The 22,704-nt window shown below is 34.3% G+C and overlaps 1 protein-coding gene across 2 annotated transcripts in view; it reads left to right on the forward strand.

Annotated features, from left to right (window-relative positions):
- The window catches only part of Atg16 (Autophagy-related 16), a 134,209-nt gene extending 117,997 nt beyond the window's left edge, over positions 1-16,212 (forward strand). For both annotated transcript variants that reach the window (XM_089695584.1, XM_089695585.1), the window contains 5 exons: positions 153-332; positions 1,579-1,663; positions 2,266-2,412; positions 9,203-9,329; positions 15,070-16,212. In XM_089695584.1, coding sequence (XP_089551710.1) covers positions 153-332; positions 1,579-1,663; positions 2,266-2,412; positions 9,203-9,296 — 506 coding nt within the window. In that variant the 3' untranslated portion in view covers positions 9,297-9,329; positions 15,070-16,212. The remainder of the gene's footprint in view (positions 1-152; positions 333-1,578; positions 1,664-2,265; positions 2,413-9,202; positions 9,330-15,069) is intronic.
- The last annotated feature ends 6,492 nt before the right edge of the window (positions 16,213-22,704 follow it).

Below are 22,704 nucleotides of genomic sequence, written 5' to 3' on the forward strand. Positions count from 1 at the left end.
CAGATTTACGTGAATAGTAATTTTATAGACTTAAATAACGTAGGCATTGCAAAGCACACAAATGCATTAATTCGAAAAAAAAGCTCAATTTCTTAAACAATATATATCGTATAAAAATTAGTTTTTAATGCATCTTTTTTCCCCTTTCGCAGGTACAGAAACAAAATTCGCGGGGTCATCTTGCAATGACCTCGTGACGTCAGATGGTGCGGGCTCGACAATCATATCAGGGCATTTTGATAAGCGGATACGATTTTGGGATATACGAACAGAAATGTCGGCCAATCACATCATGCTTCAGGGCAAGGTTACGTCGCTGGACCTTAGCAGAGGTACGTTTGCATCACTGTTATTGATCTCCGAGATAATGAAACTTCAATTCACTTCTCACGATCGAAACTTAATATATTTTTTAAACGGTTCTATTCAAGCTCTTTTAAAACACACTCGTTAATTTCTATAGATGTGAGGTGTAATGTAATATTGGAGTGTAATTAAATGCTCAGCATATTAGTATTGGAATTCGTGTCAGTACAACAACGTGACGGGTAAGCGATGCCCATTTCCGTTACGTGTGTCTCGATCAAACCCCTTTTTGTTGGTAACGGTTCGGACCGTGCACGAAACGCCGAGATTGATACCTTCAATTCGGAGTGTCTGGACGTCACTGTTTCGGAAACTGATTGAATCACGTCGAATTCGTCGCCGACGACCTCGCTCGAGCGATCGGCTAATAAATAGGGAGACCGTTCACAGTTAGACGTCACGCTCGATCCAGATCCATCAAAAGTATCAATCATCTGTTACGCGTTGATGTGCTCTTGTAATAACATCGGATATCGCGGCGACCCAAATAATCTCACTCTGTATATACGAGATAATAAACAAACTTTTCCGTCGAACGAAACAAAGGTTAGCTAGAAATCATCTCGTGCCACTTTTACGGTAATATTTCAAAAGGAAACACCAATTGATTGTCCAACGTCGACTAATAATATGATTAATGCTAGCGAGATCTTATCATCTTCTAAAGTCTCATTTAATTTAATAATAATCCTGGCATAATCTAGCGGTCTCAACTGCTTTTTACCTTAAAGGTTTTGGAATCGCAGAGGTTAATCCTCTCGTGAACATAGAAAAGCAATAAAGTATCTAATAATACACCACGATCGCGGTACACAAGATAAATCGTCAGAATGGGATGTTTGCTTTCGTGTATAATTTAACAGTCGTTTTTGCATTTCAATCGTAAATATTTTAACGCTTTTTTATTGTAAGCATTCGTTACAAACATGACACATCTCATGGTTGGGTGACATTTTGAAATATCCTCGTATCGTATAACGGGTCAAACGGCAAAGTTTTATAAGTCTTTTTAAATTTAGATACATTCATTTCCTGCTACATTGAAAAGACATTCAATCCACATTACATTTCTTTGTATGCGTTTAAAAGTTATTCTTAATTGAAAAGTTATGTTACTGATTTAATACTTTATTAGAATTCGACCTTTGAAACCTTTTATTGATAAATGATGTTATTCTTAGCTATAAACAGGATATGTTTACTTTTTTCCAGATAGTAATTATTTGTTGGCGTGTGTCCGAGACGATACCATACAACTTATAGACTTACGAATGAACACTATTGTACGATCTTTCAGGTAAGATGATTTGAATAATTTTCATTTATTTCATGGAACAGTAATTATAAATCTAAAAAAGTAGTCAGACGGGTACCCCGAGGATAGGTGGCGATTCCGCGTACAATTCGTGACTCATTATCTTGAAACAAACAGGAAACTTTAACTTGGTGAGAGGAAAAAGCTCTGTAAATTAAACAATATTATGAGCAAACATTAGGGTACCATGCTTTAAATATTCCCCTACTTGTTCATAGTGTACAGAAGAATTATAAGGAAGACGAGAAAATTAATTTGTCCAATAATGTTAAAGAGTGTAGCTAGCTCATAGAAAGTAATAAGATACTACCAAAATAACCTTTTCCTTTAGTTTCAATTGTACATGTCTGTATTAAATTTAACCCTCGAATATAAATAGTTTTTGAGTCGTAAATTTGTATGAGTCGCTGTGAAGCTGTGTCCCGCGGTTTCACCCGCATTGCTCTGCTCAGGTTGGTCTTAGCGTGATTATATATAGCCTATACCCTTCCTTGATAAATGGGCTATCTAACACCGAAAGAATTTTTCAAATCGGACATCGGCTTTATAATATTAGTATAGAAGATATTGTGTACGGTCCGCAGTCACGACTCGTTCAAGGTGGGCTGCGACTGGTCGCGCGCGGCGTTCGGGCCGGGCGGGCGGCTGCTGGCGGTGGGCGCGGCGGACGGCGCCGCGTACGTGTGGAACACGCACTCGGGGAAGTTGGAAGCCGTGCTTAAGGATCACTCGTGAGTATTGCTGAAATAATGTTGTGTAGTTATTTTTTATGTTCTTAAATCATAACCGTTTTTAAATGCATGTGGTGTTAGCCTATAATTAATTGTTGCACTTGATATGTTAAATTGTATTTTCCTTGTATGTCTATAATTAGTGTTAACAATTGTTGGCTATCCTTTGTAAAATAAATAAATAAAATGTTTATGTGCTTTAAATATCATTCGTTAGTATTACTGAAATAACATTTTGTTGTGTCCTTTTGTGTGTATAGCTGAATATCTACTTCTATCTTCTATCAAAATAACGTTTGTTTAATTATAGTCTTTTGAATGTATGTCCCAATTTTTCCTTGTAAGATATGGGGTATCACATATCTTCATTTTATTACCATCTATCTCCAATAACTTCCACCGTTTAAATAGCCTGCTTTTGTTATTCTTCTTCCCTGTTTAGTCCAATCCTTTCTTTATTGCTGTCTATCGCCCTTATTCCTTTAAAAAACCCTCTATAAAATTAAAATGTTTGTCTAGTTATTCCTCTTTCTTGTATAGCTTTATCTTTCCATCTATCTTCATCTCTATTAAAAAGCTTAAAAGATAACTCTTCGGCATTTAAACGTTTTGCGCACTACATTAACATTTAACATAATAGAAGCCGAGTTTCAAATGATCTAAAACTAAATACTTGGGCTAAATTATGTGAGGCTTTTATCTCTCAATAAACCAGTACTTTAATCTCTACATTAATGTTTGAACCTTAAATGCAATGTAAATCACAAGGGAATATATAATGTGCGTAAACCACTTTACAATAAGCTTTCATTACCTAGTTCCATTAGTTTATATTGTTAATAAATTCGTTTATTGGGCATCCAGTAAAGTATAAGAAATAATTGTGAATATCAGGGAATATTAAACTTGAAGATAAATAATAATAATGAATTCTTGTTGTTTTTCATCCAGCTTAATCCCTATTTCAACACTGCCTTTACGAACCTTACTTATAAACTACAGATCGAATACTCACTTCATACAAATCAGAACTTTTATTATTTATTTGACTATGCAATAATTCCAAAGTGACAAAGATAAAACGTTTATTAAATTAATGTACGTCATATTTTATTTTTATAAGTAGAGACCTATCTCATGATCAAGAATGGTTTATAAGTCGTGGTTATATACCTACAATGCACTTTATTCTGAAAATATTTCAAATAATACTACCAGAGATAGTTGCGGCTTTGCGGAAACTTTTTACTGTTTTTAGCTTTCATAAACATTTCCCAAGTCATTTATAAAAATAAATTGTATGGCTTGAAAACAATTTACATGATTCGTGTTGTAAAATATTAGAAAACTAAAAAAGGAATGATAAATTTGAGGACGTGTGAAGTGTTTGTGAAAGTTACTTGCATAAAGAAAATTATAAGCATGAGTTGCTTTCTGAGGATATTTTAAATAAACGTACAATTGGCTCATACGAAATGAAAGCGTCACTGAACAATAGTGAAATATATCTCTTGTCGCGGCATATCCATTAAATCACATTTTGACATGCCATTATATTTCATCAAGCACTTTTATGACCTTGCAATTCACACTAAAACTGCTTCGCTCGTGACATCGTTTAGTTGGTACATTTCGCATGGACAATTGAAATCGTGAGGTCGACGTCAGCTTTTGCTGTCTCTTTGCAAATTTCTATTTCCCACACAACACACTACTGAAGCACAGTCGATGATCATCTCTGGAATTCGCTTATCATGTACATCGGAGTTCTATCATCCAACGATTATGGATTATTTTGATATGAATCAGACACCTAACTGATTTTGCTCTACACAAATTTGCTGCCATTGGATTAAAAGTTTTCTGTTGTTAAAAATTGTAAAACTACTACTTACCTATAATAAAATTACTTATTCTCTTAAAAATAGTTTGCCTTTTAAACTTGTGTAATAGTTCAAGTTATGTTTCTCACTGATAATGGATAAATTTAAAACGATTTCCAAGAAAAAATATTTATCAAATGTCTATTGTAATTAAATATAATTATGATCGATTAGATTGCTCTTGGAAGCACAAAAAGTTTTATAAGCATTGATTTACCGTTCGCACGAGAAGCTAGTTTTATATTCCTTGATGGGAATCAATTTAAATAGTACGGCAATATCGAAATAGAGCGAGATGAACAATAAAGATTGCTTTTCCTTTTGGTTTAGCTATTGTTTCGCGTTTCATAAACCGCGAACGGGTTCAACACACCCACAATAAAACTGTTTTACGTGCCACGAGATATAAGGGCAAGTGTTCTTATCTAGATAGACTTATTAACATTATTGCAATAAAATCTCTTTAACGTGCTTTGAATCTTGCGAGTTCCTGGGGAAACATTTATGTCCCATGTTGTCGCGTTCCTGGCATGAGACCTGGCATATTGATGGCCTAGCCATTAGCGCTTGCTGCGTGAAACAATTTTTGTAATACGTCCCCACATAAGTCAAAAAAACATATGGATATTCTGGTTCATTACCCTATAGACATATAGTTAAAAAATTGAACTCAAAAAATATTATACAAATTTTAAAAATTCATACACAATCATCCTCCAATCGCAATCATTGTATAAGTACCCAATAGTACTAGCTAAATCGGAATAGTTGTTTTAAGAACATTGCATTGAGGACATTTCCGGATATACACAATAGAGCACCCCGGTGACGAGCGCGCGGGCGCCGTCGCACGCCTGAATGGTATCGCGACTCGCGAGCACCGTCCGCACGCAGCGGGGGCCCGGCCGCAGAATTAACAGGAACATGCGCGACACATGCCTGCCTACTTATTGTCGCCGTGTATATTATGATTTATCGTACAGCCTGACGATTTATCGTTGATCCCTATCACTTTAGATAGCGGCTCCCGGCGAAAATTATTAAACATAATGGCCAAAAGACATTGATTTACCACGGCGATAACGATTTTCAGAAAATACCAACGCTCCTATCTGGCCTCGTTCACTTGTAGCAGGGATCCGACTTTCATAATGTAATCAACTCTTGTTACATTACTTCTTACGGCCACATAAATTTTTACGTATAATTTACAAAACGTACGTTTTAACGATAGTCATGCTTATATTAGAATTGGTTCAATAAAATCCAAACAATAAATCTAATCATTCAATCATAAAACTACACACCACGTATATCGCGTGCGATAATTAATTTTAATAAAGGGAACACAGAAAAATAACAAATTTAATAAAAAAAAATAACAAATTTAATAAAAAAAAATAACGATTATTAATTAAAGAGGCTTAGATAGAATTGGCTGAATCTCGTCTTTGTAATTAATATTGTATTTAACTGCGGGTTCGCGTGCCGCACACGAAGTTGTAACTTATAATCTTTATAATTGGAGTGATAATCTAATCAGTTCTAGGATTAACAGAACATTTTCATAAACCTTCGGAACCGCTTAATATCACTGCAATTTTATTAACATTCCAGACAGGTGTTTTTATTATTGAATCAAGATTTTCTCAACTATATACGATTATAAGTAGGAAATGCAATAATAGTTAAAGCTTTCCGGCTTAAACTTTACGATTTTAATTTTATGATGTTGATCGTGTAAAACTTTTACAACGAAGTTAACACTCTTAATGAACTGGTATCTAGAATATATAAAGGGAAATATTTTCTGTGTAAAATGGAACTTTAATTAAAAAGCTGTATTTTCATGTCGAATAGGTGGTCTGGTCTTTCCTATAACGAATTAAAATAAGTTATTGGTCATAAAAAATCAATAGATAACTATTAATTGAATAACTTTATTGATATTTTAATTAAAAAATATTTAAACACAAGTTACAATTTGTAAATAATGTATGGGAATTCCGCAAGGGATAAAGGTAACTGACCCCGAGAGGTTCTGTTTCTGTATTGGGCAACCCGTTGGCAAAAATAGTAGGCGTGTAATGCGGTTATGAATCAAGGCGAGTTCTAACGTATTATGCTAGTCATTTGAATAGGCGGGTCCCCACATAGCGAGCAGCCTCGCCGTCATTTTCCTCGGCCGAGCCACGTCCAACTGAGCTGTTCCGCCTAGCAATTGCTTCGCGAGGCTGCTCGCACTGTGGTCACCCGCTTGATATTAAACATTCGAACGTAAATTAAAAAAAGAGCGTGTGTGCCGAGCACACATGTCAGAAGTGAAACCGAAATCGTCGCCTTGCGTCATGACGTGACGGTATTGCCATGATGCGACCTTGAAATTTTACTCTCAACGCGCCTAAAGAAGTTTCACTTCAAAAACAACTCGTATTTTAAAGAGGATGAATAAGAAATGTGTTTCTGACCTGAGTTGCTTTGAAAAGTTTTGATCGTCCAACATTGTGCTATAGATATCCAAGTTAGAGTTTAAAATAGCCATACTTGTGTTTATCATAGCTAGATAATCAAAGCGACTGTCCTTTGTACTCACCTGATGTGTCGACTGACCGAACGGATGAATCAGTTGAACTAATCTAGGAATCTTTCTTTTCGCAAGAAATGTAGAAATATTTTAAAGAAAATTGAAGCAGAGTCGCAGAATAATGTTAGTTAAAATTCCTCAACCAAATATACGACTCTATTTCGAGTTGATGAACTTGCACAAAACATTGAGTCATTAAATGAGCATCTGTATAGTTGATGCGCCGTGAATAATTTGACCTCTCTCATTGGTATATCGGATATATATCGACTAATTGAAAGGAATTCTGTTATCTATCAAAACGTTTTAATTAAATGCACGTTTAAAGTAACTGTTTATTGAAGGGCCACATACCATTAATTTTAAATCGTGTATGTTGAAACCAGTCGCCTTTATTTTGTACTTTCTAAAATATCGATATTACTTTCGCCGATAATTTATTTTCTAATTAAATCAGAGCGGTATTAAGAGCATGCGTTCAACCTATTTATTTCAAAGGACAATAGCCGGTTCCCGATTTTGGCGCGGCATGTGCCTTCCTGCTTCCAAATTGGCCATTGGCTAAGAGGCTCGTTATACGAACCAGAAGCGGTATGTGTAAACGAACCGCGCATACTCCTCTCTAATTCTTGTTTATGCTAGCCTTTATCGCGGATAAATACGGTAATAAAGCGATAAAGCAGTCAGCATCACCACTAACTATTATTATTTCCTGTAATTGGTACGATTTTCATGTCTCCATTTTAATCACTTTAATTTCTACATGCATACCTTGCACACTATTTCTTATCATTAACGCAAGTTACCAAAGTGTGCCTGGTATATAATTTTATGTTTCCTAGTACTGGCTAATTCAAAATCGTCTTGAGACTAATATTACAGTCACAATAGTAGGTATTGTTCTTCCCACATGATTTCTAAAACATAATTGGAATTATCGGTCGTTAATAAACGTGTATCGTACTTTTATCTTGTTTTAACTTCCTATGTAGTGCGGAATAACTTTACTACACAAGCTATTGTGAATTATTAAGCACATTTCGCATGCTCATATAACTTTTAGTAGCCAATCCGACTTGAGAATGAGATATTATGGCTGATAAAGATCAATACTATCGACATGATTCCTTTTCTACGGACTTGTTGAGGTGTTTATGTTGTTATATCATATACGAGTTTAAAACTTGATACCGTCCATGATCTATTCTGGGAAATTTAACGGTGACAGCACAAAATCCACCAGTTCTTTAATATATATATAGTACCAGTGTCTGGTGTCGCTTTATGGCCTTGTGAACTTAGATTTTGTCAAAACCTCCGAAAGATACAGTACCATATAAGTACAAAATGACAACATAAAAATCTCATTTATCACACGATGCGAGATGTGCATCGCAAACATCAAACTTATTGCTACCAGTTTCAGCGTGAAATTATGTAAAAGTCGCTTACGTTTCTGCTAAAATTTCTGTTTATACTTACAAATGTGATAAGCCCCATTCATTTTCAATCGTGAGCTCGCCTTTGGCAGATATTTCATTCTGCACCATTACTTAGCGTTAAAGCGGCGTTAGAAATGTCAAAGCTCATATATTTGTCGATTTTAACCTCCTCTTCGCGATTCAAATGCTTGGAGAGATTTATCAGTATCGGGATTGACTATTCAAGGTTCGCTATTCACTAGAGTTCTCGATCTGACATGTTCGTCTCTCACGACTTTACTCTCTGAGACTCAACAATTATTCAATTTTATTAACGGGACTGGCTGATATTACTTTGGCATATCTCAAGTTATATTCAATTGTTTTATCCAATTACTACTTTTATGGAGAGCCTTTTGCAAATAACACAATATACGGAACCGTTATAGCTGAAGAATTATTTAATGTATTCCTATATTGGTTTATCCATTGCTTTCCTTCACAAGAATACGTAATGCTATTAAGGCATAACTTTGACATAACTTAACGGAATACCAAAAATTTCACTTATTTTGAAACCTTGGAGTAGGTATACTGGTCACTGACTAATGGTAACTTTACCATAATTTATTCATAATCAAAAACAGAAGGTCTGTAATTTTAACGAGATTATTTAAAATGGAACTTAAAAATTACACTAACATGATAATTAAACCAATGAACTAATTTAACATGTACCTATCAATAGACTTTCCAACTGCTTACACTAAGACCAAATAAACCGGCGGCGGATCATTAATCAACGCATCGGAGAAAAGAAACTAAACAAATAGATAGATCCGTCTCAAAAAAGATAAATGAAGCTGTACGAATGGTTTCCTGTAGCTTTTATTTTTGTTCAGGTCAGCGGTGACGGCTGTGTCGTGGCACCCGCAGTCGGGGCTATTAGCATCCGTGGACCGCGGGAAGCGAGCCGTCATTTGGGGCGACTTGTGACAAGCATGGGACCCCACCGGCCCGCAGCCGCAGGTAATTATCACATACGCAATTATATCCCATTCTGCGAGATAACCACACTTCAGCCGCTGGCAGATGCTATCCGCCCGCATTACGCTCGACGAGCCGTTCGGTTTCAATTATTGCAATGATCATAATCTAGCTTAGCGCACATGTCAATTAGATGTGCGTGTATTGATCGATTTTAATTTATGGCAATTGCCACTTTGTACGTTTGTAATGATTTCCTATTGCATATCTGATTTGTGCTGGGTATTTATTATTGGCGGTCAATTAAATAGAAATGATACACGAGAAAGTTCAAAGGGCAAAGCACTTGGAAATACCTACAAAAGAAAATGGACATATTCTGCTTATAAAACCTGTATGCTAAAATCTTGATGATTCATCTGCTTATCCGCTAAAGTTGGTGTAATAAAGATTCACGGAGTAAATGTTTTGTTATAAGTTATTATTTAGTGTTAAGAATTTACAATCATTTTATTTTTATAGCCCCTCTTCGATGTAATCCTTGATTTTGCTCACCCACGTTTAGTTTTTTATTTATTTCTGACATCATGTGTCACCACAATAAAGAACTTTCATTTCAAGGTTTCTAACAATGATTTTATATTTAACATTTTTTAATATCACGGGAAAATTTATAATGTGCATACTTTTTCTACTAACCTATATTTATCCAACATTAGTAATAGATGTAGAATATTTTTAGCCACAATAATATATGGAATTTAAAACTATTATCCAAAGCGATGTATTACATTGATAGCGCGGCAAAGTGTATCGTTACCTACGAAGAAAGGGCGGGGTGTGATAATTAGCTATAAGTGGACTTATAGCTGTTGAGCAAAGAATACGTTCGTTTTTTAACAAGATAACACGACCTTTATTGCTGTGCAGCCATAAAAAGGAGATATTAATACCGTGAATATTTATCACACCTGTGAAAGAATAGGGTATCATAGACTTTGTAGCAGTTTTTTAGAATCGCATAACCGAAGCTTTAATTGGTCCGGTTTCGCATATTATGCACGATGCAAATTAAAAACAAAAGAAATATTTTAGTGCTTTCAATGAGGGTTTAAAAGCTTTTTGTGGGTTTTTTTTATGGTCGTAGATATTTAAAGTGAAATGTTTTTCTAACTAATAAAATAAGTTAATGAGTACCGTACTCTACATTATTTTGTGGTTATCAGATTCTGCAATGTCCTAAGTCTCACATGTCAAAGTTATACATTACACTACGAGATAAAAAAATCCCTGTCTTAACTACGTACGGGAACCTCTTTTAACAGCCCATAAAACACATAGTTGTGATCTATGATAGTTGTCTTAGTGCTAAATCTTAGGCTGTTGCCATTTAGTTTTTAACTATAGGTAACATAAAAAAATTCTAAATATCGTCATCAGCGAACATGTCCAGACTGCATAATTGTCCGTCTGTGACCTCCTAACGGGTGACCCCAACCTGACATGTCACTGCGACGAGCCGCGCAGTTATCGTGATGTCACACCTTCGCGTGTTATATAACCGTTACCATAAATTCTGGTGTTGAGATAAAGTTATTTTTCCAATAAATCAGCACCTATTTATAAGGCAATGCTCTCTCCATGTGTAGAGGAATTTGTATAATCTTTCTAAATTCTTGTCAAGTAAACAACATTTAATGGAATCATTCCGACAAATGTACAAAGGCTTTCTTTTTGTATTGTCTCAAAGCGTGTTTTAACACTCGTCCGCGTCGGTTTGAATAAAACATTCGAAGAGAGGCGTTAATGAAAGGCTGTCAGTTAAATGAATGAAATTAGTATGATTGGAGCGATCAATAGCACACACCAGGGTAATGTTCTCGACTGACCTAATCGCCTCCGATAGTCCGACCATCGGGTCTATAATTCACCTTTGTTAAAAATGAGTTTAGTGCTTATGACGCACAATACAAAATCGCCGGCAAGTGAAAGCGTGACTTTCGACTTTCATTGGGTTTTTGTACAAGTGTGTATGGGTTCGTGCTGACCGAACCATATTGTCTCGACGTGAATGTACAGAACGGTATTATAATATCGGCATTCGGCACCTTCACTTAAACATCTCGCTTTAATAAGATTTCACGGCCGGAAAGAATTTGCCAAATCTACTTAGTTACCACATACAATAGTATAGGAAGTGGGTCGTAAAGCCTAAAAAACTTAAATTGGTTCCAGTATCTCGAAGATTCTTGCTTCTCATGAAGTACCTACATACCTATTTAATTTTAAATTATTTTGATAAAAAATACTCGACAGCATATAATAAGCGGTCGATAATAATTGAAAGATTCCGTTCACTCGGAATTTCGATAAGTCTGTCTTCACTTTTAAAGGTTAAAATTCAGATCATTTAAATACAAATAATATTAAAACAATGCTTTACATTTGATGCCTTTTTCTAATAGGTCATATTGATAATTTATTAAAATTACATCGATGGCTCTATAAAATGGCGCCATTTTATATAAAAAATTCCGTTTATTGTTTAAAACAACCTGTTTCGTATCATAAAATATAATTTAAAATTTCCAATATCCATAAATCTAGCACAAGGTTAAATTAAAATTATATTGTGTATCCTCTCGCTCAATAATACCGTACAAATTTCAAACACGGTTTGTGTCCAAAATAATGGAATATCCATAATTTCAAATAAATTATAGTGTTTTCCATTATTAATAAAGTAATCTTTTGCTGAGAAATATTGCAATTTTCCAGATCATGAACTATTAATTTTAGAAATTAAATGTTCCAAATTGTAAGAATTAAAATCGCTTACAATATTATACCTTTTATATAAGTTCCTCAAAAATATAGACTTTTATCATCTATATGATTATATGTAAATCAATCAAAAATGTAATCTATTCGCGCGATCTAATAAATGACAAAGTGGACGCCACAGGAAGTATCGAAACGAGTTCCAATCATCTATCACACCACGGCACCTCCTCAATTTTAACTCGATTGCGTTACGTATATCGGATTGCGTTCAACGGTCCATTTACACCTCTATCGATATTAATTCAGCGGAAAAATTACTACAGTCAAATTACTGTACGTGATCAGTATCTTTTTATCATCGCCAAAAATGACGTACTACGTCCGCGTCGGCCCATTCAATTTTTTGTCGTCGATTTCCATTTTCCGACAAAGTCGGCTGGTGTGTCACCCTAGTCACCTAGATCGTAAATAGGTATTCATTCATAAATCGTAATTAGCGGTTTTGATGTCGCCGCCTTCATTGATTACTGTTTAATTGGATTTTTATTTACCACCGTAATTAATTCGATATAAAAATTACAAATCAATAAATAAATTTTAATTGGTCGTGTAAACAAATAGCTGAGTATATTGGATACACATGATGGCATAGCTCGCGGCTAAGGCAGTCGGGATACCGTTGTTTTATGCGGTCCAGTGAGTACGTTTCGGCGTAATGACCCGGCCAATCAACGCACGAAGCTCAGATCTTAATCGCATGCGAATTGATAACGCACTGTCACCTCTAACTGATAGGTTCATAAATAAAATATTTTTCAATGTAAATAACTTGTCAAGGTTTTCTTTGGGGTCGGACTTTTGTTTATTGCAAGAATATGCTAAGGAGATGTGAAAAATGTAGTATAATAATGTTGTTTTGTGTACTGTTGAGTGTCTATGTTAATTAATATATTATATTATAAATTCTAAAACACCTTACTTTTAACAACCGGAGTCTTAATTTTTGACTTCAGAATACAGCTAACATATTAAATAAAAAACACAAATTGATTTTCTCATTCAATATACCAATAACAAAAAATCCCGGCCAATGTTAACATTTTTCTTCAATCAATAATTAATTAGTCGGCCCACCAAGATTGAATACTGTTTTATTCATATTCATACTTTACTATTATAAGTCAGCAGAACCTACCGTTATAAAGATTGGTTTGTAATCGTATAACCTATAATTAATGTAATGCCAAATCTTTTTTTATCATCGCTGTCAACGCCTTTGGCTTCCATACCATTCATTGGATATTATATAAAAAAGAATGCAAAAACAGCCGCCAAGAAAATTTCCGCTCCTGTCATCTCAGTTATGCGAAATTCCTGTATCATAACAGTTCGATGAGATAAATATAGTAACTGGTTTATATCACCTTGCTAATTAGAATCTTATGCAATCCCTTATCGAAAGATCCTTAACAGTCATTTAGAGGTAATAGAAAACGAAGACACCTACCTGACCGAAACGCGATGTTAATTCGCCAGTAAGCGACTCATTAAGAGCAGTTTACCGTTCTAGAAATAATTATATCTTTTTGTTTGCCGGCAGTCCTCACAACACCTAGTGGCGATTTAATATCGGTTATTAGCAAATCGTTCTCAGAAATCTATTACAATGACCACGGAATACTCTCGTTGCCTATGTCCCATTCGTTAAACTTTTTGCGATGACTATCTCTTGTCTTAAAATGTGGGTCGACTTTTATTTCCTCTAAACATCTAAACGAAACAATTTGCCTCCGAGCGGGATTTAGTAAATTATCGCAATTGAATTATCTTTTTTTGGAAGCTATCATTTCATCGTTTGTGTGATACTCTCGAGCAATTTGTCTTTATTACGACTCATTTTTCCAAATCGCATAACTTGAAATATTTTCTCCGCAGACTGTTATTTTTCTTCGACCATTTTAGAATTAGATCTAACCATCATCAAATATGCATTTATTAGGCGAACTGTTAGATTTGATTCCATACATAGAAATATAAATACATTGGTTAGAGTCGGCAATTCACTAACGAACGATATAAATCGAGTGCTCGAATCGATTTGAAATAGTGCTGTGATATACAAATATATGAGAAGTGTTAATAACGGTTACTCTACAATAAACGTATCTATTTCAACTTGTTTTCCGTTCCATACTCCATAACATAGTCGCAATATTTGTTTTGTCGAAATGACATTTACACTAAGACTATATTCTGCGAAATGGGTTTGTATTTCTGGTTATAATAGATAACTGCCCAAAGTTATTTATGAAATTTTGCGACCTCGTCTGAACTTCTAAACCGATATAGACCCATAACGTTATTGTAATCTTTATGTTTATACGTATCTTGTATTCTGGTTTATATTATGGATATCGCATTCCGTTACACCTATTTACAATATTTGAATAGCGAATTACAATTTAATTTGAATCAGCAAGCAATAATCAGAATGATTATATTCATCCACTAACGGTTGGTACTTGGTACCTACCACACCAAGGAGCGATCAATTTATACTTACAGAATAAATATCAAATTGTTTCTTGAATTAACATAATCGTTAAAACCATAAAAAGTAGAGTAAGGAACAATTTGACCTTTACATAAACTTAATACTTTATAAATTATATTTTCAGCTTTAGTAGTTCAATAGACCGTGATATTCTTGCTTTTTGTTGTGTTTAGTTAAACAAACAATCAATCAATCAATGTTACTTAAATCCTTAAATAAAACAAGTGCATTTATATTATTCTATCATTTATTTGTCACGTCTAGTCAACATTTCTTTTTTTTTTTTTTCAAATAAAAATGTGAGTTAAACATTTAAACATTTTGGAATATCGAATTTAAATAATCTAAGCAAGAGTGTACTTAAAATGAACGTTCTTAAATTTAATTCATTATCGATGCTGTCAAAGAATAAACAATTGACCAGATATCGCTTATTGTTTTCAGGTTCCCCAGCAAGAGACAGGAGCAGCGGAAGGCGAGAGCGGCGAGGTGTTGGATCTCGTTCGCGGGCTCACAGCAGACATTCTGCAGAGACTCACGTAGTAGTCGCCGCGGGTGCATTGACGTGTTCAAAACATGACGATAGCATCTACACTCTACACTTTTTCACGTCCACACGGAGCCGGTAAAACATGTATTACATATTACACTGATACCGATCGATGCCAATAAAAAATTACAATACCTTTTTATGCGATTGTCTATTTGTAAATACTAATTGGACGGTGTTAAATTTATAATTGGAGGGTGCTTTCAAGAATTTTACGCTCGGTTGCGATGGCTGTTTTTTGACGTTTTTACTCGTCTTCCAAGATATTATCTTTCATTCCTTAACGTTACACAAGGCTCGTGGAATATGTCTCGTTTGCTCGATTTTAGGTTCGCTTCTGCTATCATAAATTTATGCGCATAATAAATTTTCCATCTCGTTTCCTGGACTGTTTAAAATTTAAATATAATTGTTCAATTTAATATCGTTTCGTCCATCAATATTTGATGTAAATAACTAATTTAAGACTAATGCTCATTAGCGTGGGAAAATTATTCAATATAATTTCATGACCAATGTTCCCCGATGCAAACTAAACTAAGCGTGCGCGCATCGAAAAAGGAGTGGCTGGTCAGCGTTACATGAAATATTAATTAATACGAATAAAATTCATAAGGCGGTGTCCAATCCGCGGCGGTGCACGATAACTAATAACCTTCGTGTTGTCAGCGCGAATTCATATTTGTTTTCCTTTAGTGCGCGGGATCGGAGGGCACATGCGCTCCCGACCACTCATTAGCACACAATGCGACCACTAGCGGCCGATTCCCGCGATCAATAAACTGTTGTCTATACTCTATGCTCTAGCCTCTATGCTCTATACTCAGGGCTGCCACACGATCGTTTTGTGTGGATCTGTCAGTGATCGTATTATTGCGAATATTGCTGGTTGTTTTGGTTTTCATCAATTAATGTGATAATGTGAATATGATGTTTCGGATTATGAAAGCTCACAAACATTTATTGAGTAAAATCTACGTCTCTAACGGATGAAAAGTACTTTTCTAGATAGAAAAGTACTTTTATAGAATATAGAATTTATTATAAGAATAAATAAAATAAGCAGAATCAAGATTGATTCTGCTTATTTTATTTATTCTTTCTTTTATAAAATGATGTAATGCAAGCAGAAAAACTTTTTTAAATCATTTTTTACCATGTGCCAAAACAATTTACAACATAATATGGTAGCCCTGCGTATACCCTATTACCAACGCTGTGGTCCGATAACGCAGCCGACATCTATAACCCTCTGGCGTTTGTTTTGACAGACACGCTCCGTAATTTTTTAAAGACCAATGACCCCGCGTTTATTTAACGCTATTTTTACATGTAATTACGCGTTACCGACCGCTTAATTACCCGAAACTACTGCGACGCGGACGGCACCTGGAATTCGGTAAAAAACCACGGCGCCACAGTGTGCGATAGCTCGCCGAACGACATGGATAAAAACCATTAGTTCTTTTTTGTCGTCTATTGTTTAATAATAGAAGTCTCTCACCAGTTATTAAGTTAATTAGTGTTTAACTACTTTTTCAGTCTATGAACTTAATTTTTCGTAAACACTGCGACATTGTCATTGTATAAAATGTCTGTTATAAGTAAGAGCTAGCGCGCACGAGCAACTTTGTCTCCGCAACTATTTTGTCTCTCCATCCATGGGCTAGTATGAAAGTGCGCGCACGTAGCGACGCAACTCCCCATACAAATTGATGGGAGAGACAAAATAGTTGCGGAGACAAAGTTGCTCGTGCGCGCTAGCTCTAACTCGACAATGGCATAATAATTTTATCATTACACAAATATAGTTTAAGGTCGACTTAGATATTCAGGTTGTTTGGATTTTTTTTATTTCAAACACCATTATTCTATTCTAAGAACACCATCACGTGTTAAAACACCATCATCGTCGTATATATTTTTTGTACGATTTCATTAAACACGTACAAGCTTTCTTTTTAGATCTTTTGTCCGAGCAGACGGTTCGAATTTCACACTGTGCGACGCCTAAATTACGCTCCGTTTGTCTTCCTCGTATAATACCTGTATAGTGCGCCTAGTTTGCATACGAGTAACGGCGCCTCGTCTCTCTAGATTAATGTTCTTGCCAAAAAACATGTCATACACTCTGAAAGACGCTAGTGTTATACTCAATCAATGTTTAGGATCAATTTTTTGTAGCGGCTTTGGTGTTAGCCATATCGGTAGCTAGTCACGTGTATTCTATGGCTGTTTTTTATTGGAAAAGAAGGTTGGATTTTGGTCTTTTTTTCTTTTGTTGATTTTGTGAGGGAATTAAATTTTGATATTGTTTAATTTGCTTTAGTTTTATTGTTATTTTTTTTTTGTTATTTCTTCACATTAAGAATTCATATTCGGCGCGTTTTCTTTCATTTTTTGTAATTTGACTTTTCAGTGTCAGCATTAAAAAATATTTATACAATGAAGAAGTTTTAATGTTTTCAAGACTTGTTCTTTCTTAAAAGAAAATATCTGCTCTGTATTGCTAGGTAAACTGGGTTGGTATCAATACGACTAAGTTGTGTGCCTTTCAAGTACTTATTAATAGATTTATGACATTATCAAGCACAAATGTAATAACCATATACAATGAATTTCGAACTGAGAGAATAATAAATCATATACATACGATAGTATAGTAAATAGTTGTTCTAAGTTCTAACTATCTTAGCACATACGTAAATTAAGCATGTTTCCAAATTTAAATGTCCGATTATTTAACTCTCAATTTCGAAATTTGTAAACGTATCAAAGTATAGAATTTATAATTATTATAAGACATAGTACCAGCTAACGTCTCGATGTCTAAAAATATATTACTTTAATTGAATTATTCGTAAAGTTGACAAAGACTGTTGTCCGTATTATAAGTATGTTTACATCACTATATAAGTTTTAATATTTTATATAGACTCATAATGATAGTGGCAGTTAATTGTAAGTTTCAATTGCTTATCTTCTTACAAACTTGATACGTAAAGAAATATTCTTCTTTCTAACAACTACATCACACTTAAATTTCTGTAAGCGTTCTTCTTTGTATAAAACATTGTACGCACGTTTTTTCAATGTTATTCTGTTCTATCTTTTTTATGTTACCTTCTATCTTTTTTTATGATACTGCTTCACGACTTCCTGATAAAGTCACTGATAGCCTATCATACATAATAACACTTTTTGACGTATGTTTGTGTCCGTTCTCTGTTATTTTCACTGGCAAACAAGCTTAACTTATGTCAAAGTTGTGATACCAGCTTATATTTTACTAAGGGCCTTTCAACCATTTTATATTATTTAAGCAATTTTATATAAATGCTTCAAACTATTCACTTTATTATATTATCTTAGATCTCATTTATAAAGCCGAATGCACTCAGACTCCACTGCTGCAGTTCCACTGCTGACTCCACTGCTGCAAATACACAGTTATTTATGGGATCGTCCTCAAATATTATGTAAGAATGAGATCTTAGATTTTATTTATTTTTACTTTTTGTTATATTTATTTTTATTGTTTTTAAATCCCTCCAATAATAAATATTGTATAAAACAAAAATTTTAGGTCCATTAAAAAATAACATTTTATGAAAGTTTCTGAACAATTTTAATTTGTTTTACATAAATGTCACAATATCACAATGTATAATGTATATATGTTATAATTTTTCCTAAACTCCCCTTTCCTGCGTAAATAAAATGATAAATCTTCTTATAACTGAATAGTACATTGCCTATTGTGTTGTGAAAGCATAATGTTAACATTAAACAATTGTTTTATAAATCTCTTTTATCGCTGCGAGCGATTAGTGTGTAAGTTGTTGTATAAAATCTTAAAATTTATATTATTTTTATATGTAAAATGATATATTTTGTAGCACAACGTGAGCAAGCTTGTAAATAGTGAGGTGGGTGCGTGGAAATTATATGTTCTCGATTGTACGACATATTATTATAAATAAATAGTACACTTTTAAATATTTGTTTTATTTTTATCCCTTTTATTATTTTATTGTTCCGTTTTTTAATAGCACAGTACCTAACCAGTTGAAAGAGACTGTACTTAAATAGTGGTTACATGATGAACGCATTACAAAACTTACTTCATATTTTGGTATACTTCAATTTTATTTTATTTAAATTTTTGTTAACTTAAAAAAATGTATCATTGTTCATAAACGTAGTTATAATTGTTTCAAAATGAATATCCAGACACGGCGCATTTACAAGAACAACAACAATGTATCTAAATAATTTATCATAATAAAAGGGTTAGTCTCTCCTCAATTGTAATGATTTATTCAAATACAAAACCAAAGCATTTCTCACGTGCGTATTCAATAACCTAACATTCAATGAAGATAAAGTAGAAAGTGTAAAATTAGCATTTGTGACACATATAGCAATTATGTTGAAAAGAGCTTTTCACATATTATTGAGTGGTCACAGTTCGGGTGGGACCGAGGTTTACTGCGTCACACTCATAACGTAGCAATTATCGATTCATACACCTCACATCCATACAGTTACCATTCATTTCGAGAGGAAATAAATGTCACGCGTGATTTATTGAATTGCCAGTTACCCACTGGCATACTAACCATGTCTCCATTACAGACCTGTTACAAAGTATGAGTAATTATACATTTAATCCCTTCCCTATTTATAAATTATCAATCAGATATGATGAATTTATCTTACCATTAATATTTAACTTTCCCACGTTCAAATAAATAAGACTTATTAAAGAATGGTATACAAATACGAGATACAACATTTCAGTTGTTCAAGAACAAAAAACGATCTGTATCAATACTTTTAGAATTCCTTCTATTTCATTTATTTATTTTCGAATCGTTCGTCATGCAAATTGTTGTCGGTAAGAGTGTATTTCGTCTGCAAGTCGTGTCATCTCGCCACGGCTGCGCGTGCTCGTCCTAATAGGCTGTCGCTTATTACTCCTCTATATGCCCAATTAGTCCGCATAGATTGAAACTGCCAACAAACCACATACTGAGGACCACCGTGATCCGTACCGCGCTTACGACATCCGCGAGCGTCTACAACCAATCTGCAACATAATTTAAAATAACGGTCACAGTAATTTCAATGCAATTTTTATCTCCCCAAAATTACACCTATTGTAATAACTATTTTGCCAAACTTGCGCGTGGAAAACAAATTGTAGGTGCGATGTGCCAAGTCACGGTTCCTCAAGTCATAGTTGTGTTATATTCATTACTTTATTGCTCTGAGATAGCATCTTGACGGATGTAGGTACCTACGTACATCATTACAGGTGGTATGTTCTCTAATGGACAATCCACTATCTGATTTCAATACTAACAAAACTATACAAACCGATTTTTAACAATGCCTGAAAGCTATATGAAACACAAATACTTAGGTACTAACAGTATTCGTACTTTTGTTTTTGTCTCTACAAAAACTTGTGAGAACCAATCAAGCTATGCAAATAGACATGACATAATTATATGGTGCATTGTTTTAGATTTCATAATAACAAAGAAAGATATCATTTTCTTGAACAATCTAGATGCCAACACCAAATACGTCTGGTTGCTATATATTATTATAATCTTTACGAATCTAACTGTAAGCGGCCATCTCTCAAGTCCTAATTTTTTTGGCCAGAATTCTAAAGAAGCGTAAATTGGTCATCATGTAATTATATGGCGTGTTGTTTTCGATTGTCGAGGAGCATTTAATTGACAGTTGTATCTGCAAGTGAATTGACCTAGTGAAAGCAAATACTTATGGCAACCGGACGTCTCATCTAGACTGAGAGTAGAGGACTCTCAATCGCGACACGGTCAATATAAGTACAAACGGGAATCATACGCCGGCAGACCGCAACACCACAACCTACATCCGTACAATACACCATTTGTGCAAATGGAAAAATACCAATAAGTGAACGAAAACAATAACAAAGATACGCGCAAAATTGACGGCAAATGTAAATCCGTTACCGATCTGAACTCGTGAACCAGATACAATATTAGAAAGTCACGTTGCATCAGTCATCTGAGATATCATGTATCACATTGGATTCCCTTTTTATGACAAGTGATCAGATCGATAGACAAAGAAATTATAAAGAAACAATTACCTCAAACTTCATTGTTATCAATTGAACATTCATTCGTTCATTCGTTCATTTCATTCGTAACTTAGCACAATATCACTAACAGCAGTCCAGCTTATAAGATTATTTTTTTTATTAATATTGCTCTATTCACTCAAAGATCAAAGCACTTTAATCCAAGGCTTTCCATAAATAACACAATAACGTCGGCTATAGCTAATCTATTTTAGCAGGTATTGAGGATTACTAGATTTAAGTATGTTACCTATTATTGATGGAACACTAATATAACTTGAAATTTATAAGCTGTGTGTGCCATAAAAGTTCTTGTTATATCTGAGAATTTGCACGCATTCCCTTAACAGATCGTAAAGTAATAAACTTATTCAGAACTTGAATGCCATTTTACATCATACAATCACAAAAGTGATAATTTTGCGCGCTTCGATGTTGGTGTGAAAAGCATATTTATTGAGATTAGAAACTTAAATAAATTAAAGTATAAATTTTTAGTCTTGGATTCCATGGGTTGAACATAAAAAAAAACCTTACTTGGAGTTTGAAGTAGAATCCCAGTAGTTTGTGACTAGAGCTTTCAGACTGCAGAAGTCTAAAATTATTATCATCTTTTTCTACAAATGAGTCGATAATGATACTTGCGTCTGATTCTAAAATTTAATCCTACAACATATATCAAAGTTCATAGAAATTGCGGAAACAGGGCCTGCATTTAAATTACTTTAAGAATATTCACTTACGGGAGAATTAATGGAACCTACACATGTAACTGTTGGCTAGGAAGTCTTGACTAATGCCCAGCTTATCAAGACGAAACCACAACTGATTAGAAGTAAATCGACAAGTCGTGAGCCAGCCGTTTAATAGTAATAAGCATCCCAACTAATTAGAGTAGGTTGTGAACCTCAGGGGTAATGAAAATTACAATTGAACATAGTTTCTGCGGTAAATTGCCGCGTTCCAGAAATCCCCAAGAGAAGATTAACGAGCTTGACAAAATGGCAGTAAATTTTCAAACTATACGTATAAATAACAGGACATGAAAGGTGTTTCAGAAATGCATAGTGCCTGGAGTGTACTCAGATATAGAGAAATATAGTCAATCCCATTGGCTCTATTACAAAGACGTATACCTACCTATATTTAACTGTTATTTTACTTTTACAGAATAAATAATTTTCTAACCACTATAACAAAGGAAAACTAAGTATTTTGTGTGTTATGTAAAACTAAGATTAGCTCTATTTAAAGATTATAAGTAGGCAATTAACTTTACTCTTCTACGTACATCTCGAACCCATACATTCGACCTTAGGTACAGTTTACATCGACTTTCAGACGTTTACCAATAACTTAATGTATAGATAAATGATAGGTATCA

This window comes from Colias philodice, chromosome 5 (genome assembly GCF_061535455.1).
Source record: "Colias philodice isolate Cphi_HAF_F1 chromosome 5, ilColPhil1 Martin Lab GWU primary, whole genome shotgun sequence".
NCBI classification, from domain to species: Eukaryota; Metazoa; Arthropoda; class Insecta; order Lepidoptera; family Pieridae; genus Colias; species Colias philodice.